The following is an 18,688-nucleotide window of genomic DNA, read 5'->3' as shown; positions in this document are numbered from 1 at the left end:
TAAACAAACGAACGTAAACAAACAAAGATAAAAAAAACCATAATTGAACATATATGAACCCAAATGAACATATAATATAGTAATGTAATCAAACACGATTAAACATATGTGAATATAAATTGAACTTATATGGACAAACATAAACAAACTTAAATGAACAACATAAACGAACGTTCACGAACATAATTGAACGAACGAAACCATTGTTCATGTTCGTTCGTTTAACTAAACGAACGAGAATTTATGTTTATGTTCGTTCATTTATTAAATAAACGAACATAAACGAACTTCTCACCGAACGGTTCATGAACTGTTCGTTGAACGTTCAGTTCGTTTACAACCCTAGATCCAACTCCAAATATAAAACAGATAATCCAAGTAGATTTAAATAATTCAAAACACTACAAATAAAGTAGTTTACTAAGAGTGTGTTAGGGTTAACTTTTTTTTTTTATTACAAAAATGATTTTTAAGAAAAATATTTATTAGCTTATGATTTTTAGGAAAAACGGATTTAAAAAAATGTTTGGATAAAGAAGTCTTTTTTAAAGAGTAAAAAATGATTAAAAAACTAAAAAGCTAGAATTTTTAAGCTTTTTGAAAATTTTAATTTTTTCTATTTAAAAAACTGTTTTAAAAAACTATTTTTAAATATTCAAATTTTTTTTTAAATTATTAGTTTTTTGAAAATCTACAAAGCTAATAGTTATTTTCAAAAGTTATCATAAACACCCAATAAATATATATCTAAACCCAATAAAGGAACCCACTAGATGAAATATCTTAACCGAATAAATCAAAGAAAAAAAAACGACGATAATATTTTTGATGATTCATATAGTAATGTCCATTCATAAAACAATTTTGAGGGAAAAAACATTTTGTGACGTTCAATACACAAAAAATTGGGTATTTGATAATATGACTCATCCATATTGCTATTTTGATGATTAACCGATAAATTAGGCCACTACATTATAATCCAATGAGTTATAATGAAATAAATCACTAAAGTCATCCATTAAATGCAAATAAAACCCACTACATACATCACAGTTTATTAATTGTTACCTATCAATCCTTGTGAGGGTCGTACAGAATTTTCATTTGATCTAATATATATATATATATATATATATATATATATATATATATATATATATATATATATATATATATATATATATTTCTGCGATTACAGGATTACATATGGTAAGATGTAATATTTTTTTTGAAAATAACAACAATAATATCTTATACAAATCTAAAGATAAATGTCAAATTAAAATTGGTAAAAATTGATATCGAACTAGGGAAGTCAACCAGGCTAACAGTTTTGCACTTTCTGACATGTCAAAGCTGAATACGCCGACGTTTCAACTGTGTAAACAAACACGCAGACACGTGGGACCATCATTATCATTAATTTATTAATACTATCCAGCTGCTAAACCAACTTTTTCCTATAATATTCATTTTGCCACCCTCAACTATTTTCAGTACCCAGATTGCTCCACACCTTTTCAATTTTAAGGAAAAATAAAAGGGTATTTACCATGATTTATTCAAAATAATTTATTTACGAAACATGTGAATGTAAAATGAAAAGGTTATGTACCATGATTTATTCAAAATCATCTTATTTGTGAAACATGTGAAAGTAAAATGAAAAAAAATGTCTATAATTATTTATTAAAATCTATTTATTTGTGAAGCATGTGAAAGTAAAACGAAAAAAATGTAGACTATTTAATTTTAAGTTGATATTTAAACAACAACACTAAAAACAATAGATATCTATAATCCGGTTAAGTAATGGTATGAGAAAGATATATGTAAGACTCTTAGCAATCATATCTTTATGCCAAATAAAACCACTGCTTTATATTTATCTAGTTGATATATATATTTTTTTAAAATAAATATTATAAAAATGATTCGTATTTTTCATTACCACTATTAGAAAAAAGTATACAAGTTGATGCAATATTTAAAAAAAAATAGTAAAAAAGTTTGGAATCTTAATGGAGATAATATCAAAACTCAAAAAAGTAAGGTGTCTAGTTTTACAAATAAACAAAAGGTTAAGGGGCGTAAAAAGAAAATCAGAGAGAAAGAAGCATTTTTCTTTGAGCGAGAGAGAGAGAAGCTCTTATTTATCAGAAGACTGCAAATCCGCTTGTGAATTATCTAATTGACCGGAGATGGCCATCGTTGACGATAGAACTTCGTCGGACGGCAGCAGCGGTGGTGGCAAGGTTTGGGGATTATTTAAGTTACCGTTTCGGAGCACAAATAATAGTACCACGCATACAACTTCCTCGACTTCTTCATACCAAATTGAAGGATCAAACCCTCACAACAACATCAACATCAACAATAACCATAGCTCGAGCTCCGGCAGCTCGGTCTCATCGGTAGCTAGATCTCTGCTTCCAACACGACGTCGTCTGCGACTTGATCCGCGAAATAAGCTTTATTTTCCCTGTAAGAACACTCGACGCGTTACTACTGCTCCTTTTTCTCCAATACCTACTAATTTTTTAGTATTACTTGTTCGATATCCTACCTGTTTGTTTCTAACTCCGTGAGATCTACTTGCTTTTACGAATCGATTTGGAAATTTCTGTTTTTTAATGTTGGTTTCCATACAAGGCTTGCTTATTTGTTTGTGACCTGAAAATTGCGAAATCGAATCACATTACATCTTGACAGTTTAAGAGTACTTTTACGACTCCGATGAGGTTAATTGGTATCTTCCTTCAGCAGTTGTCAATTCGATCAGGAACCTATAGATTTACATATGCTAAATTGGACCAACACAAGTATTAATTAGGTTATAGACTTATAGTTCATTTGTTTGAATTTCTTTATAGATATACAACTTTTTATCATGAATCATTTGATGTAAACAAGTTCTTAGCGAGAGTAAGTCAAGAACTACCTATATCCAACAGTGACACTCAGTGATGAAACCTGAACCTTTAGGACTACAACTAGGTCCACTCCTAGACAGGCCTATTCTGAAACTCCAATATCCTTTAGCAGACATCATTAGTCACTGTGATGTTTAGTAGTGGTGGATTAGTATGTCACTTCCTCAGCTGAAATTTTAGAAACATTCACACTGAAGATTAAAGGAACATTTGGACAAAGTCCAATAGTGTCTTGAAACACAGGGTTCAGGTTACAATCTAGGAACCTGAAGAGTTTGACTATCAATGAAACTGCTAAGCTTCTATCAATCTTGGTTTTTGATACGTTTGTAGTGACTCAGTTGTTTCAACTTTCATGAGATGAATAGTACCTTTCCCTTTCTTTCATAACTTAATAAATTGTGCTATATCCATCCTTCCCTCTGATTGGTTGTTTATGTTCTTCAAATTACCAGAATTCTTTCTTTTTAGAGAAATTTTCTTTACATGTGCTACTACTCCTTTAACCTGATTGTATCCAGTTTATTTTATTGTTCAATTCTGTAGATGAACCTGGTAAGCAAGTCCAAAGTGCTATTAAGATAAAGAACACCAGCAAATCTCATGTAGCTTTCAAGGTATGACCATAAATTCCTTTAATCCTGCTAATATTTTTCTATATTCTTTTACTACTTTCACAATTACAATATCACAAATTCAACTCTATCTCTTATTTAAATACAACTTTAACCTTAAACCTTAATCTGATATATCATATATTTTGTTTTCTTTCTTGTATTGCTGAAGTTTCAAACAACCGCTCCAAAAAGCTGTTTCATGAGACCCCCTGGTGCTATTCTTGCTCCTGGCGAGAGTATTATTGCAACAGGTATTTAGTTTTTAGGGTTACATGCCCTAAATAGCAACCTACTTTCATTAGTAATATTCTACTTTCATTTTTATTGCTTATGTTTTAAATGGTTGTGAATTGTGACAGTTTTTAAGTTTGTGGAGCCTCCAGAGAACAATGAAAAACCAATGGATCAAAAAAGAAAAGTCAAATTCAAAATCATGAGTCTGAAAGTCAAAGGGATGATGGACTATGTACCTGAGCTAGTGAGTTATACTTATACTTATACCTATACATATAGTGATATAGGTAAAATTGGTTTTTTTGCTAAATGAATTTTATTCTGTGTTGACTCAGTTCGATGAGCAGAAAGATCAAGTAGCAGTGGAACAGATTTTACAAGTTGTTTTTCTAGACGTGGAACATCCTAGCCCTGTAAGTAGATTCCAAATTATTATTATTATTATTATTATTATATCTTCTTTATACGGTTGAATGCGAAATTACCTTTCTGTCCCTGTTTTCAGGCTTTGGAGAAATTGAAACGTCAGTTAGCCGAGGCAGAAGCTGCTCTTGAATCCCGCAAAAAACCTCCAGAAGAAATCGGGACAAAAATTGTTGGTGAAGGCCTTGTCATAGATGAATGGGTGAGAGCTCTTGTTATATACATTTTGAAAAATTGACTTATTATTATTATTATTATTATTACATGTTGATATGCTTACTTAATGTTCCCCTCTTTGCATTATTTAGAAAGAGAGAAGAGAGAGATATTTGGCCCGACAACAAGTTGAAGGTGTAGACTCGGTTTAATAAGTTTTTTTTTTTTTTAATGTTCATTTTGTATCATTTGGTGTATGATCATGCAGTACAATCTGTTCTGTTCTGTCTTGTTTTGTTCTGTTCTCTGCACAAAAGATGTGTGCAGAAGACGTTTGAAAAAAAATGTTTCATTGTAAAAAGCTTTGGCGAGTTGAGTTGTAACTTGAGATTTCAATATAATCTGAAGAGAAACAACACCTAAAATACAAATTGAAATTTCAATGTAATCTGAAGAGCTGTTTATTCAGTTGGAAACTTGTTGATGATGTGTTTGAGAATATTGGTGGCTGTGGTTGAAGCTTAATTAGATGGACACATCCCCGTCAACACAGATCCATTGACCAACGAAGAGTGAAAGACAGTTGATGTTGGGGTTAATTGACAATAAATATTCCAAATTCAAACCAAACGATTGGCAGATTGAGGTGCAATCGCCTGCGGGTTCCACACCAGTAACTTGGTTACATGAAACGGCTGAATTTGCCTTCTCGAGACTACCTGTTGGTGAATCAAAAGAACATGATTTTGTCGACTTAAATAAGCTTTTGGTTTTGGTATAATCCAAACATTGTTTGTGGGTTGGAATATATCCATTAACTATCAACATTTATGTAAAATAAGTTTACACTTAGTAAAACTAATTAGAAACTCAAATAATTGTTTAAAGATAAAAATAACTACAACATAATTGGTAAAGATAACATTCTGAATTTCCAAGACTTTAGGGATTTGTTTTTGTATTTTGTTGTTAATAAAATAAAATAAAATATAAAATAAATATATTTTACAGAGGGTTGATATAAGTTTAGAAATTTTAACCTTAACCCAACCTAGTTAGCTAAACAAGACAATCTGGTTGGCCGAATTAAACCAATGGGTTAAAATATCAACCCAAACTGAATTTTGGTGTTATAATAAAAAAAAAGGAAGAATGTAAATGAAAAAAATTCACATCCTAAAATGGAAAAATTCATTTTGTCCATTTTGCAACCATGGAATGAGATCCCCAATTCCAAACCAAACAAGCCTTAAAAAGTCAGAGACTTACTAGTTAGGGTCGATTTGCTTTCTGCCATTATGACTAGCATTAGAACAAGGACTATCACATTCACAGCCATTTTCACAACGATGGAGGTGTTCTTGGCCATGGGTGTTTATTTATTATTGGGTAGCAAAGACGTCTGTTTTGGCTGATACATGGTCTGAATTCTTGATGTTGGCATTTTATAGTAAAAGATTCTAGATAAATTTCCAAAATGTTACGTTAGTTTTAAGATGATGAGAATAAAAACCGAATTTCTCATTGTTGCAAACGGCCATTGTTGTTCCCTGGGATTCTTAATTACCACTACAAAAACAAAACTTGAAGTGATTGTGATTTTTAAAAGACATTTTAAAAATAAAATATTGTAATTTTTGGCTTATGTTTTGGGGTTACATCAAGTGTTTGTGAAGAAGCACCTACGTATTTGGTTAGGTTGAAAGAGGTGAATATATACTACATTCACAGGGATATAATCTTGTATATTTTGGAAAATAATTGCAAAAAGGTTTAAGATTGGTTAATTATAATGCTTATATAAATAATATGGTTGGCTATGGGCTTAAAAGTAAGCAGGAAGTTGAAATTTATTTTGGGTCATTTGAGCAAAGAAGAGTTTAAGAGGGAGGATGAACATGAAGTAGATCAATGTGGGTGTGGTTGAGAGTGATAACAGTAGCCATTTGAGTTGGACTGGAAGGCGAGGATGAAGTAAGTGAGTTTAGAAAGAAAAATGTGATTTATACAACTCATATGTACATGCACATGATCCAAAGAAAAGATGATCTTAATACTGCATTTACAAACACAATGAAGATGAGAAGGAGGTGAATTATGAAAATAAGACCTCATAAAAAGTTATCAAAAAAGCGATTTTGATCAAATCGCACGATTCTACGATCCTACTTAAGTATTTCGATCCCGGTCTTAGTAAACCCATTTTTAGGTAGAATTGGAGTGGAATCGTAAAATCGGATCATAAAGTTGTAAAGCCGTAAAATCGGATCGTAAAATCGTAAAATCGAGATGTTAACTTATAATTGTCAACTTTATTGCTTTATTGCTAATTTTTTTATATTGTTTTTTAATTATTCCTTTATTCTTTTTGTTAGGTACATTCTAAGAGAAGAAATCAACTACATCAAAAGAGGATGAACGATCTTTTGTACGTGATGTACAACTTGAAGGTTACAGAAAGATAAGAAAATAAAATAAGATAATGAGACTTAAAACATTGAATCTTGATGATGTAAGTTCCAATGATGAGTGGATTACTAAAGAAAAATCTTTTAATTATAATTCAAATGAAAAGTTGATGAACTTTTTTGATGATTTAAGTTCAAGTCAACCTCAAGCACATGTTGGTGGTATAATAGACTAGAGAGAAGAAAATGATTTAGATTTAGAAAAGAGAAATGATTATGAATACTTAGTTTGTTATGCTAGATTAGTTGGAAATGATATGTATTAGCCATCACAAATATTTTGAACATTCTAGAATTTGTGGACAGTCAACTCATAAATGAAAATATATTTTGCGTGCTTTAAATTTATAATAACATTGTTTTTTGTAGAATCTTACGATCTGATTCGATTTTACGATCATGATCAATTCTATATAGAATCTCGATTTTACAAAAGTTGTCACCTATATGACAAAGATTTGTAAGCACAAAAGAATTAAAAGAATGCATATTGAATTATGCACTTACTAATGATATCCAATTGGCTAGGATAGGACTATATGACTTGTCATTACAAAAGCTACACACTTTGGTTTGTAAAATAATAAGAGTGGTTACATTAAAGTTTACAAAGTTTAAGTTGGTTTACTTTTTATAATTGAACACTTTAAGTTTATAAACTAAAATGATTTTTGTGCTGACTAATCTCATATCGAAATAAATAAACGATAATAAAAATTCATTAAGTAGTGATAATTACTTCTTTGAAAAGTTTGCATATCTTTTTAAAGTTATTTGATATTCTGATTTAAGTTTTATATTTAACATAATATTGAATCTAATAAATATGTATATTATATCAAAATTAAAGTTGTAACATTAAAAAGATTTTATACATTATCTCATATTAATGAACCAATTTTTAGAATCATTTAAAAGAAATTGAAAAACCAAAGCTTTATTAAAAAGAATTTAGAGTTTAAAATCAATTAGATACAAGTAAGATGATATCAAGTATAACATAATATAGATAAGTAACAAGGATGCATGAAGATTTCAACAATCTCTTTTGGGATGTTTTCTATGAACTGGATTTTTTTTTTTGTTTTATTTTTTTGGCAAACGTTTAAGCCATATTTAAGGCCATTGCATTATTGGGACAAAAATTGTTAGTGAAGGCCTTGTCATAGATGAATGGGTGATCACTCTCATCTCATCCAAATAATTAAGTTCTTGTTATATACTTTGAATTTCGACTTATTACATGTTGATATGCTTGTTAATGTTCCCTCTTGCATTATCTACTCTCCTTGTAGAAAGAGAGAAGAGAGAGGTATTTGTCCCCACAACAAGTTGACAGTGTAGACTCGGTTTAATAACACATAAAAAAGTTTGTTCCTTCTTGATCTTTTACGTTCATTTTGTATCATTTGGTGTATGATCATGCAATACAATCTGTTCTATTGTGTTCTTGTCTTGTTCTTGATAGAAAACAATTGAAAAAAGAGTTCCATGTAAAAAGCATCAGTGAGCTGAATATGTAACTTGAGAGGTATATATTGTAAATTAGCATACATTCAACTTCTTGTAGGTGCATGCATGTACATGGTACAAGTTACAAGTCCAAAGTGGATTAAAGTTTATTTAGCTATTTATTCAGTTGGAAACGTCTTGATGATATCTTTAAGAACACCGATAATTATTCTTGTTCAAGCTTCATTATATGGTCACATTTCCGTCAACACAAACCCATTGATCCACGAACATTGAATTACAGTTGATGTTGGGATTAATGGCCAAGAAAGATTGCAGAGTTAACTTAAAGGATTGGCTGATTGAGGTGCAATCGTCTCCGGATTCCACTCCAGTAACTTTGTTACATGAAATGATTGCATTTGTCTCCTTGAGGCCACCTGTTCATGATTCCATTAATCAAAAGTGGAAGATTTTTTCAACCTACGTAAGTTCATGACTTTGGTGTAAATTGTAAACATAACATCAAAAGAACCAAAGGTGTGTTTAGTTTGTAGAATTCTTTTAAAGGAATAGTTTCTTTCAAAAGAAATAGAATCTTAGAAAACTGGATGACTTACGAACTAGAGTCGATCTGCTTTCTGTGAGTACAACAAGCATTAGGACAATTGAGACTATCGCAGCCATTTTCACAAACATGGAAGCGTTGTTGGCCATGATTGTGTGTTTGTGGTTTCTTCTGTGCCGTTTGTTTAGTGTGATACATGGTCCGAGGTTCTTGATGTTGACATTTATAGGCAAAGATTTAAGATAAATTTCCAAAAAGTATCGTTAGTTTTAAGATGATAGAGATATAAGCCGAATTTCACATTGTTGCAAACGGCATTATTGTTCCATGGGATTCTTTCCATCATAATAACAAAATGAAAGAGCTTATGATTTTACAAGACATTTAGAAATAAAATATTGTACTACTTGACATGTTTATGGTTAAATGCGTATACAACAATATGTTTTTTAGTACAAAATACGTCGTTCAAAAAACTCATTGATTTTCGTATACACACCACCAATTTTGTAGGATTACGACATTCGATTTTCATCATACACAATCTAACTCATCTTTAATTTGTTGATTTATTACAATCTCATTGATTTTCGTATACATAATCACACATTTGTTAATGGAAAAACGGACGACATGATCTTTTTCTGGTTATAACAAATTTCATATGAGTTACATCACGTGTTTGTGAAGAAGCTTCTCACCTACACATTTCGTTAGTTAAATTGTTAGCGAATCTTGATCTTAGGAACCTAGATTTTTTTTTGAAATTTTTGATGATATTTTAAGAAAGAGGTGAAACAATCATGGCGGACGAATCTACCATCGTGGAGGTCGTGGTAGTGCCGCCTCGGATCTACTGCAAACCGTGGCTAATTCATCCGGATGGTATCCTATGAATCCAGCCTAACCAGCCCAATCTTATACCCTTATGGGCCTATTACCAATCCCATGGGCCTTGCTGCCCATCACGGTCTCCTGGCAAATGTCCAACAGCTTAGAATGTTCCAGATTTTTTTTTCAGGATCGGTTTTGGTTGATTTTTTTCGTTTCAATCTCGCAAGTTTTGTTTGCGTCTTTTTCGGTTCATTGTCTGTATTTTCGAAATTTTACGTTAACAAATGTGTGATTAACATGAAATTGATACATCAAGATTAAATAAAAATAATACACTAAAATTTAATAAAAAAATGATGGAAAGAAGTTGGGTAATGTGATTAAAAAATATGTAATTAACATAAAAATTATATGTATATAAACTTTCTTTTCTAGTCTATTTTGAGACCGGTCTTGGAGTGGTTTTGTGTTGGTCTTGAACCGGCCTCACGTACGTTTCAGAACAGTCCAACCTTTTGGGACATTTTTGCATCGGTTTTATAAAGGTATACTTTTTTTAGATAGATCTTAGGTTGGTCTTTTTGGTACTGGTCTCGTTCTTTTCCGGACCGGTCTCACGAACTTTGCGTGCATCTTTTTCGGTTCGATTTTAGGGTTTTTTGGTTCAGTTTCAATACTTTTTGGTTTTTTGGTATTCAGTTTCTAAGTTTTTCCATTAACAAATGTGTGGTTGAGACCAAAATGATACCTTATAACTAAATACAAATGATACATAAAATTTAATAAAAGAACGAAGGAAAGAAGTTGGGTAATGCAATTAAAAGATGTGTAATTAACATAAAAATTATATGTATATAAACTTTTGCTTATGGTCTTTTTTTGAGACCGATCGCAGAACGATCTGATGTTGGTGTTGAACTGGTCTCACATTGATTTCGGAACGGACCGATCATTTTCGGGACCAGGCTCGGAACGGTCCGTTTTGAAACGTCCCAAAATATAGAATAAAATTTTCATTTTAAAATAAGATAAAACTATTCATTTCCATTCCATCGAAAGATAATCAAAGTATATAAAATGTAGTCTCAACAAACATTAGAGTAAAACATAAACAAGGAGTGCAGAATCACTAGTGGATGTGATGCAATCAGGCTGGGCCTTTCCCTTTGCCACCATAAATGCCTTAAACATTTAAACCTAAAACCGTAAGCACAAAGCTTAGTGAATTCCTCAAGATACCACATAACGGTAATCGCCCAACAATCATATAAATGGGCCTCGCCCAACATAACATATAAACGGATCTCACCCATAAGTCTCACCCAATGAACATAATATCGGGCCTCGCCCAACATACATACAAACAACCATGCAAGAGTCATAAAGATAACAAAAAACTAGTATCATACATAGTATATTGAGAAGACTTACCTCACATACCAAGAAGTAACCACCATAAATCCCAACGAATGTAAAGGATGATACTACAAATCACCTAAACATGAAATAAAAGGTCAAACCTTAGTCTATGACCCTAGACCCTAAAGTTTGAGAAAAATTAAACTAGTCAAAAGTCAACGGTCAAAGTCAAAGGTTGACCCACTGCAGTGTGGCTAACTTCATAGCCGCTCTGTGGTAAGTAGATGACAAACAGACGCGACCAAACCCCGACGTTGTGCCATGACCACCCTTCATCATACTGTGGTGAGCATCCAAAAAAGCTTAATGGATTAAACACTTAACCGCTAATCTCTAGAGCTCAAAAGCTCAGATCTGATAGCTCCAAAGGTCTTAATGGATAAAGTTTCTAATTTTATCCATTCCCATGACTCAAACTCACCCAAAACACAAATATGGCCCCAAAAAGGAAGCATGAAAACACATCTTTCTCATAATACTCCATTCCAGAAGTCATAAATATTACTTTTAAGATTATGGAGTTGCTCAACTTCTAGAACAACAAGGAAGGGACTAAAAAAATACACAAATAAGGTTAAAACATAGATCAAAATAAAACAAAGGCGAAGGTTGAAGCTTTATACCTCAGATGGCTCTGAAATCTAAAGTAGATGCTGGATCTAGGCCGACTCTTTGCTTCCTTGCACCAAGAAGGAGTCCTTTCTTCACTAGATCTACTTCAAAAAACTAAGGCAAAAAACCTTATAAAACAATAATTGAACTATGGTTTGAGAGAGGGTAAGTTCTATATAGATGGGGGCTGCCAAAATGTGGCAACTTGTGACATCCCTATTATTCGTGGTTAGAAAAAGACCTTTTTAATTATGCTTATTTAAAAACAGAATTTATGTATAATTATGAATTTTTTCCCAGAAAAAATATTTCAGAAGAAATGTTTTTCATTGATTATTAAAAGCTGGGGATCTCATAATTGATACAAGAAACATAAACATAAACATAATCATTACTAGCCTTACAACATCAATGGCCTACATTTCCTTGAATCTCTTATTGGATCCAACTATCATTATTTTTGTACTTCTACCTGTTATACAAAGAAATTGAGTGGGTCATGTCGGGAAACCTGGTGAGTACATAGGGTTTTTAACCCATAATATTATAATATTCAATTATATATTTTTTAGAAAACAAATAACTTCGTTACTCATTCATGTTATCCTCACTTTCTAAGCCTTAAATAATGATATCGAGGGATCTTTCGGGAAGGATTTTTATTAGTAGCCTTTTTCATTATTCATCCTTAAACATCTAGGCACAACAATATAATGGTACTTCGGGAACAACACAACCGTACGATAGTACTTTGGTCACAACATAGCAGATCATAACTCATTATTTCAGACATCATTTTACTAACTAGTATTTTTCCTAGATGAGCAAACACAACAATACAATAGTACTTTAGATAAGAACAATTGGCCACAACTTGTTATTTCACATAACCCTTTACTAACTTATTGTATCCTCTCATTTATTGTTTTACTCAACCCTTTATTAATCTATCACAACCTCTCATCTATTATTTCACACAACCCTTCACTACCCAATCATATTTGAAGTATGATAAACTATATACAGTTTAATCAAGTAATAACTATATCAGATTGCGCACATATATATATATATATATATATATATATATATATATATATATATATATATATATATATATATATATTAAGCACATATATATTACTCACTTGTTAAAAGTGGATGACTAGAAAGTTGGCCAATGCTTTGCATCAACACTTATCTTTTCCTTTGATGCAACCTAGGTACCAATGTCACTAAGCCTTAGTGTTATATTCACTGTGACTAATGATAATCTAGATTCCTCACTAATCCTAATGTCTACATCAAGATCTATCAAGTAAGGAGAAACCAGGTAAGATCATATCAGTGGTAGGGTCTATTTGGTATACAGAGTATGATGTTTGGAAATCCCACTTTAAACACCTCACTAAATCTGGCCTAGACATCACCCCTATAAATAGAAAAATCAATATAATGACCTGTAATCATTGATAAATCTTATTTATAAATTCATAACAGTAACTATGAATATAAATATAAGTTACATTGAAAGCAATATAAGTGTAGCTTAACTTCCATAGATTTGCCTGAAAAAATTCTGGAAATTACACTAGTAGAACCCCGACCTGATAACTACTAATGTTAGGTACTCAGGGATCGCAAAGCTTTGCTAGAATCTTAAAAACTAAAGAGATTTTTGGCCAAAAAGGAGAGAAAATCGAGAGAGAAAGTTAGAATGGTGTGGGGTATCGAATGTGCAACAATAAGTATTTATAGGGAGAAATCTTGGGAGGCGCATCGTGCCTAGACCAGAGGCGCACTGCACCCTGGACTGGTTGGTCCTCCTGCTTGCGACACGTGGTAAATTTTTGATGGTTCGACATGGCCACTTCTAGAAGCTTGCTCGCTGCTCCTTTTTGCATGTGACACATTCCGGGAAATTTCAAAAATTTGTGACTTCTTCATATGAACTCTATTTTTGATGTTGTTTATATCCACACGTAGCTATCGATGGGATCTACAATTTTCGTTTAGTGTCCTTCGGCTAGTTATCGTTTATTTATTTATTATTTTTTGAAGGCTTAGACTGCTAATCTCCATCTAAAAATCATATTTTTTTTCATACGACATTCGTTCTTAACTGTCTTTACTGCTGTGCTGAAACTTTGAAAAATCAATACTTCCTCATATGAAGTTAGATTTAGACATTCTCTATATGAATGATCTTGGTTTTACGATTACTACGACTTTCATTTAGATTAACTAGGATAATAAGCAACCTATATAAAATTCACTTTTGACGATGTGCATATCTGTGTCCGTTTAATTGTGAAAGTTCGAAGAAGCATAACTTCTTCGTACGAAGTTAGATTTTAGAGTTCTTTATATGTACGGAATACTTGTCACATATAATATAACTTTGGTTAAGGCTATTTATCCTAAATAACCTTCTATCAAAATGTCGTTCTTATCTCTTATTATATCTGTAACGTCCCCATTTCTGGTATGTTATTTAATGTTTATTTTTCCATGTATTTCAAGAGGGACTCGACGAGTCTGTTGCCCAACTCGTCGAGTAGAGACGGGATTTCGAGCACGTGAAAGTGTGCGACTCGACGAGTCCATATCTTGGACTCGGCGAGTCTGCCAGTCTGGAAGAAACCCTAGATCCACGGGTTTTGCACCCTATATAATTCCCCTTATGCGCCCAACCTGGCCTCCCTCACCCTCAGAACGTTTCATAGCAACACCTTAACCTATCTTGAGTGTTTTTGGGCATTTTTGTGTAAAGAGTGAAGATTGGAAGAGAAGAAGAAGGCTAGATCCAAAGGAGAAGAAGGGAATCAAGTTGTTGCATCCATTTAAGAGGTATTTGAGGTATTAATCGGACTCTTTCTGTTCCTTGGTTGTTTCTCTTTAGAAATCTCATTTAGGTTACCTTTTTTCCCATTTATGAGCTTAATCTAGTAAAGGAGCTTGTGTAGTGGTATAGCTTTCAGATCTAATCATATTTCTGTCCCAAAACCCAGATCTAATACCTTTATTGAACCTTGTTGCATATAAACCCTAGATCTAACCTTATTCATGCATTTTAAGCCTATAAACCTCTTTAGGAGTAAATGTGCACATAAAAATGGAACCTTTACGTGCAAACCAAGCCTTAGGAGCCCAGATCTATCAGTTGGATGCGTTGGTTTTGAGCAGAATCGTCTGAACAGTAATTGCATGCATGCGACTCGGCGAGTCATTCTTAGAACTCGGCGAGTCAAGTCGCGAGACCAAGACAATGTTCATACCTCTAGATCAGACTCGACGAGTTGATCATACAACTCGGCGAGTCACAGCCAGAGTGTTCATGCATTAAAGGAGGACTCGACGAGTTGTTCATACAACTCGGCGAGTCGGATGCAGATTGACTGAGTGATAGCATTGAAGAGGAACTCGTCGAGTCTATGTCAAACTCGACGAGTAGTAGCGAGCAGATGCAAGGAAGTGAGGGTGAGGACTTGACGAGTTGGTGACCTAACTCGACGAGTCAGGTCAACTGTATGTTGACTTTGACCAATAGGATTGACTTTTATTAGGGGTAAAATAGTCATTTTACCCTCAATATAGTTATCAGTATTTGATTATGTGTGTTATGGAAATTGTAGTTGGGGAGATACCGGAACAACATCAGATAGTTTCCAGAGCAGTTCATTTACCAGCCAATTTACGAGGTGAGTTTCCTTCCAGTAGGAACGGGTCTAAGGCCACAATGCCGACCCATTTAGCTACTAGTAGTTTCTGGATTTCGGTCCGATGCATTTTTTAGTATGTTTGATGCCTTCGTGGCTCAGACAGGATTTATGTGTTATGCGTTCCGGGCTACAGCCCGATGCATTATGCAGTTTATGTGTTCATGCTAGTTGATATGTTTATGCCATAGTATGTTATGCTCAGTCTCCGGACTTCGGTCCGATGCAGTTAGTTCCGGACTTTGCTCTGATGCAGGGGACAAGGTCTCAGTCAGTTTCGGACTTCGGTCCAATGCAGTTTCCGGACTTTTGTCTGATGTAGAGGGCAAGTCCCTGGTTAGTTCCAGACTTCGGTCCGATGCAGTTTCCGGATTTCGGTCCGATGCAGTGGGCAAGGCCCAGTATGTGTTTATATGTTATTGTATGGTATGTGGTAGTTTGGGGGAGCTCACTAAGATTTGTGCTTACAGTTTTAGTTTTGGTTTCAGGTACTTCTGCAAGTAAAGGGAAGAGCTCGGGATGATGGCATCGCACACACCACAACTTTAGCTTTATTCCTAGGAGTTTTGTTCAGATACTTAGATGTGATTTGATACAGTTTTTGACACGACACTTTTATTATGGCTTTTGAGATATCCAACATATGGTTTTATTATATGGCATTCAGTTTTATGACTTTATTATTTAAAAAAAAATTTGGGTTGTATTTTTGGGATGTTTCAATATCTTAATTGTTGTAGATTACAATTATCTCCCCTTAGGATGATTATGTCCTAGAATTATCAGCGAAACATGGCTTGTATAGTGACTCCGCACATTATCTTTCCATCCCAGATAATATTCATAAATTCTATGTCTTTTCGAATGAGTATCTAACTCTTGAACTTCTTGACTACTGGCGTTGCTCAATCTTGCGCCTGCTCTTCATTGTAAATTCTATCTTTATCGGAGAATACTACTCCTTCTTGAATAAACTTAACCTAATATATGGTCTTTACTTTGATTACAATAATAGACCGATGGGTCATGCTCTAATGACCGTTCATCGCATGATGCAATGGCTAAACTTAGGTCACTTTAAGTCAAACTTTAGCACAAAAGATAACTTCTTTCATATTCTAATATGGTACGATCACATCATAATAGCCAACATTGCTAGCTACATGATGCTTAGTCTTTAATGATGGTTGCAATACTTTTATCGACCGTCCCGATTATCTTTTCCTTAAATATCGTGACATAAGTCAGCTACTACATCGAATTTGGTGCTCTGAACCAAGTAACCAACTTCGTAGATTTTGTCTTAGTAGGACTTAATTTATTAAGACCTCTTGGGACAGAATAACATTCATCTTCTTAGCCATTATTAAAATGATGGTAATTACAAAAACAAACGAAACAAACTCAACTACTAGTGCCTTAGTAACCTTGTGGCTCCTCCTGATCCAAGTGTGAGTCATGTGCTTCGGGTAGTATAGGCTGTACTACCTTTCACACCTACTCATACTCGTCCCAAGAATCTCCTCATAGTTCCCAAGTCACCATACAAGAAGATCACACAACAACTTAACACATTGAGTTATATAATACAATTGCCTTGCAAAATGTATCTTTCGTATAGCTACCTGTGATAAAATACACTGAGTGGGTTAGGTCGGGAAACCTGGTGAGTACATAGGAATTTTAATCCCATAATGTTATATATATATATATATATATAAGAACTTGAAATATAAAATTTCACCTCATATAAGAAATTTTACCCCACCCTTCGATCCTCACAATGACACGATCCATTCTCTCAGATCTAAAATTAACAGCTTTACCTAATCCATACTCCCAGATCAGGTATGTCTAATCCATGCTCTCTGATCAATGAAAAATGACTATGCACACTCCATACTCCGAACTAGGGACGAATGACTATGTCTAATCCATGCTCTCAGATCAATGGTAAATTTTAAAGTTCTACCCTCCGTGTATATATCTCACACGTGCTCATAAGAAGATACTACCTGATATTCCTTTAAATTAATTTAGGTTTATTATGTATCCTAAATCATCATATATTATCAGATATGCTCTTAACATGTATTTCAGGAAATATCAAATATTTCACACATAAACATATATATTTAATACTTTAATTAATACTTGTATAAAAATCATGTTCGTGAAAGGGACTATGCACTAACTTGTTTAAGTGACAAATTGAAACTCAAACAACCCTTCTCTTAGCAACTGTCTTTTTGTAACATCCGGATTTCCAGGTATCTTATTTTATGCATTTATATTGAGTTTTGGAGAGAGACTCGGTGAGTAGGCGCTCAAACTCGCCGAGTAGGATCATGGATGGTCGGACTGATTTAATGACGGACTCGACGAGTCCATTGGTGGACTCGGTGAGTCCATGCTGTTTAATGAAACCCTAATTCCCGAGGTTTGGGACCTATTTAAAGGGTCTTATAGCCACCATTTGCGGCTACCAGACCCTGAGAGGAACCCTAAGAGATCTAGAGCGTTTATGAGGAAGAAGATGTCATTTTTGATCCTCGTGTGGGTGTTTTTGCAAGAAGAAGGTGGCCAAGGCAAGAGGGAACTAAAGAGGGTGCTATTCTGTCAGAGTCTAGGGACTTCATACTGAGGTATATATTTCAATCCTTCTTCAGTTTGTTGTTAATCTTTGATAGATAGTGTTTCTAGCCCCTTTAGAGTATGGATTGTGGTGCAATTGGTCCCTTCTTGTGTTGAGACTTTGGATCTGGATCCAAAGAGGTCCAAAGACCTTAACTCCTCGATCTTTATGGGTGTCATTGGGAGATATGAGCTTAGGATGCCATATTGAGGCCATTTCTTCAAATAGATCCATTAGGTCTTTGCATGGGCATCAAGATCCAAACTTTACATGTTTATCTTGCTTAAGGAGGCGAGATCTATGGGTTAGAGGAACGGATCTGACCTCAGGAGGTCATTTGAGTTTGAGCATGGCATGAACTCGCCGAGTCCAAGAACAGACTCGACGAGTAGGATAATTTTTCCCCATGAATCACACAGATGGTAACTCGTTGAGTTGGGGAAGTGACTCGGTGAGTCATTGGGGATTTTGAGGACATGAGTTCATGACTGAACTCGCCGAGTCACAATTGTGCACTCGGCGAGTCTGGTCAAAGATTTGACCGTTAACTTTTGTTGACTTTTAGGGTATGGTCAATAATTGGACTTGTGAACTGTTTGAAGGGTAAAATGGTCT

At 33.8% G+C, this 18,688-nt stretch overlaps 1 protein-coding gene across 1 annotated transcript; it reads left to right on the top strand.

Annotated features, from left to right (window-relative positions):
- Positions 1-2,136: 2,136 nt before the first annotated feature.
- On the top strand, positions 2,137-4,803 carry LOC145042120 (vesicle-associated protein 4-2-like). Its single transcript, XM_078990493.1, has 7 exons — positions 2,137-2,487; positions 3,483-3,553; positions 3,723-3,804; positions 3,913-4,031; positions 4,123-4,200; positions 4,293-4,412; positions 4,519-4,803. The coding sequence occupies exons 1-7, from the start codon at positions 2,205-2,207 to the stop codon at positions 4,576-4,578; spliced, it is 813 nt and encodes a 270-aa protein (XP_078846619.1). The 5' UTR covers positions 2,137-2,204; the 3' UTR covers positions 4,579-4,803.
- Positions 4,804-18,688: the final 13,885 nt, after the last annotated feature.

Source organism: Lactuca saligna, chromosome 4, assembly GCF_052625555.1.
Source record: "Lactuca saligna cultivar CGN05327 chromosome 4, ASM5262555v1, whole genome shotgun sequence".
Lineage (NCBI taxonomy): Eukaryota > Viridiplantae > Streptophyta > Magnoliopsida > Asterales > Asteraceae > Lactuca > Lactuca saligna.
The sequence above is the reverse complement of the archived record's forward strand: the minus strand, read 5'-3'. Positions and strand labels throughout refer to the sequence as shown.

Excerpts from the sequence above, each read along its gene's own strand:
- LOC145042120 (XM_078990493.1), top strand. The coding sequence starts at position 2,205 with ATGGCCATCGTTGACGATAGAACTTCGTCGGACGGCAGCAGCGGTGGT. Across the intron at positions 2,488-3,482 it reads AAATAAGCTTTATTTTCCCT|ATGAACCTGGTAAGCAAGTC; the intron begins GTAAGAACACTC and ends TCAATTCTGTAG. Across the intron at positions 3,554-3,722 it reads AATCTCATGTAGCTTTCAAG|TTTCAAACAACCGCTCCAAA; the intron begins GTATGACCATAA and ends GTATTGCTGAAG.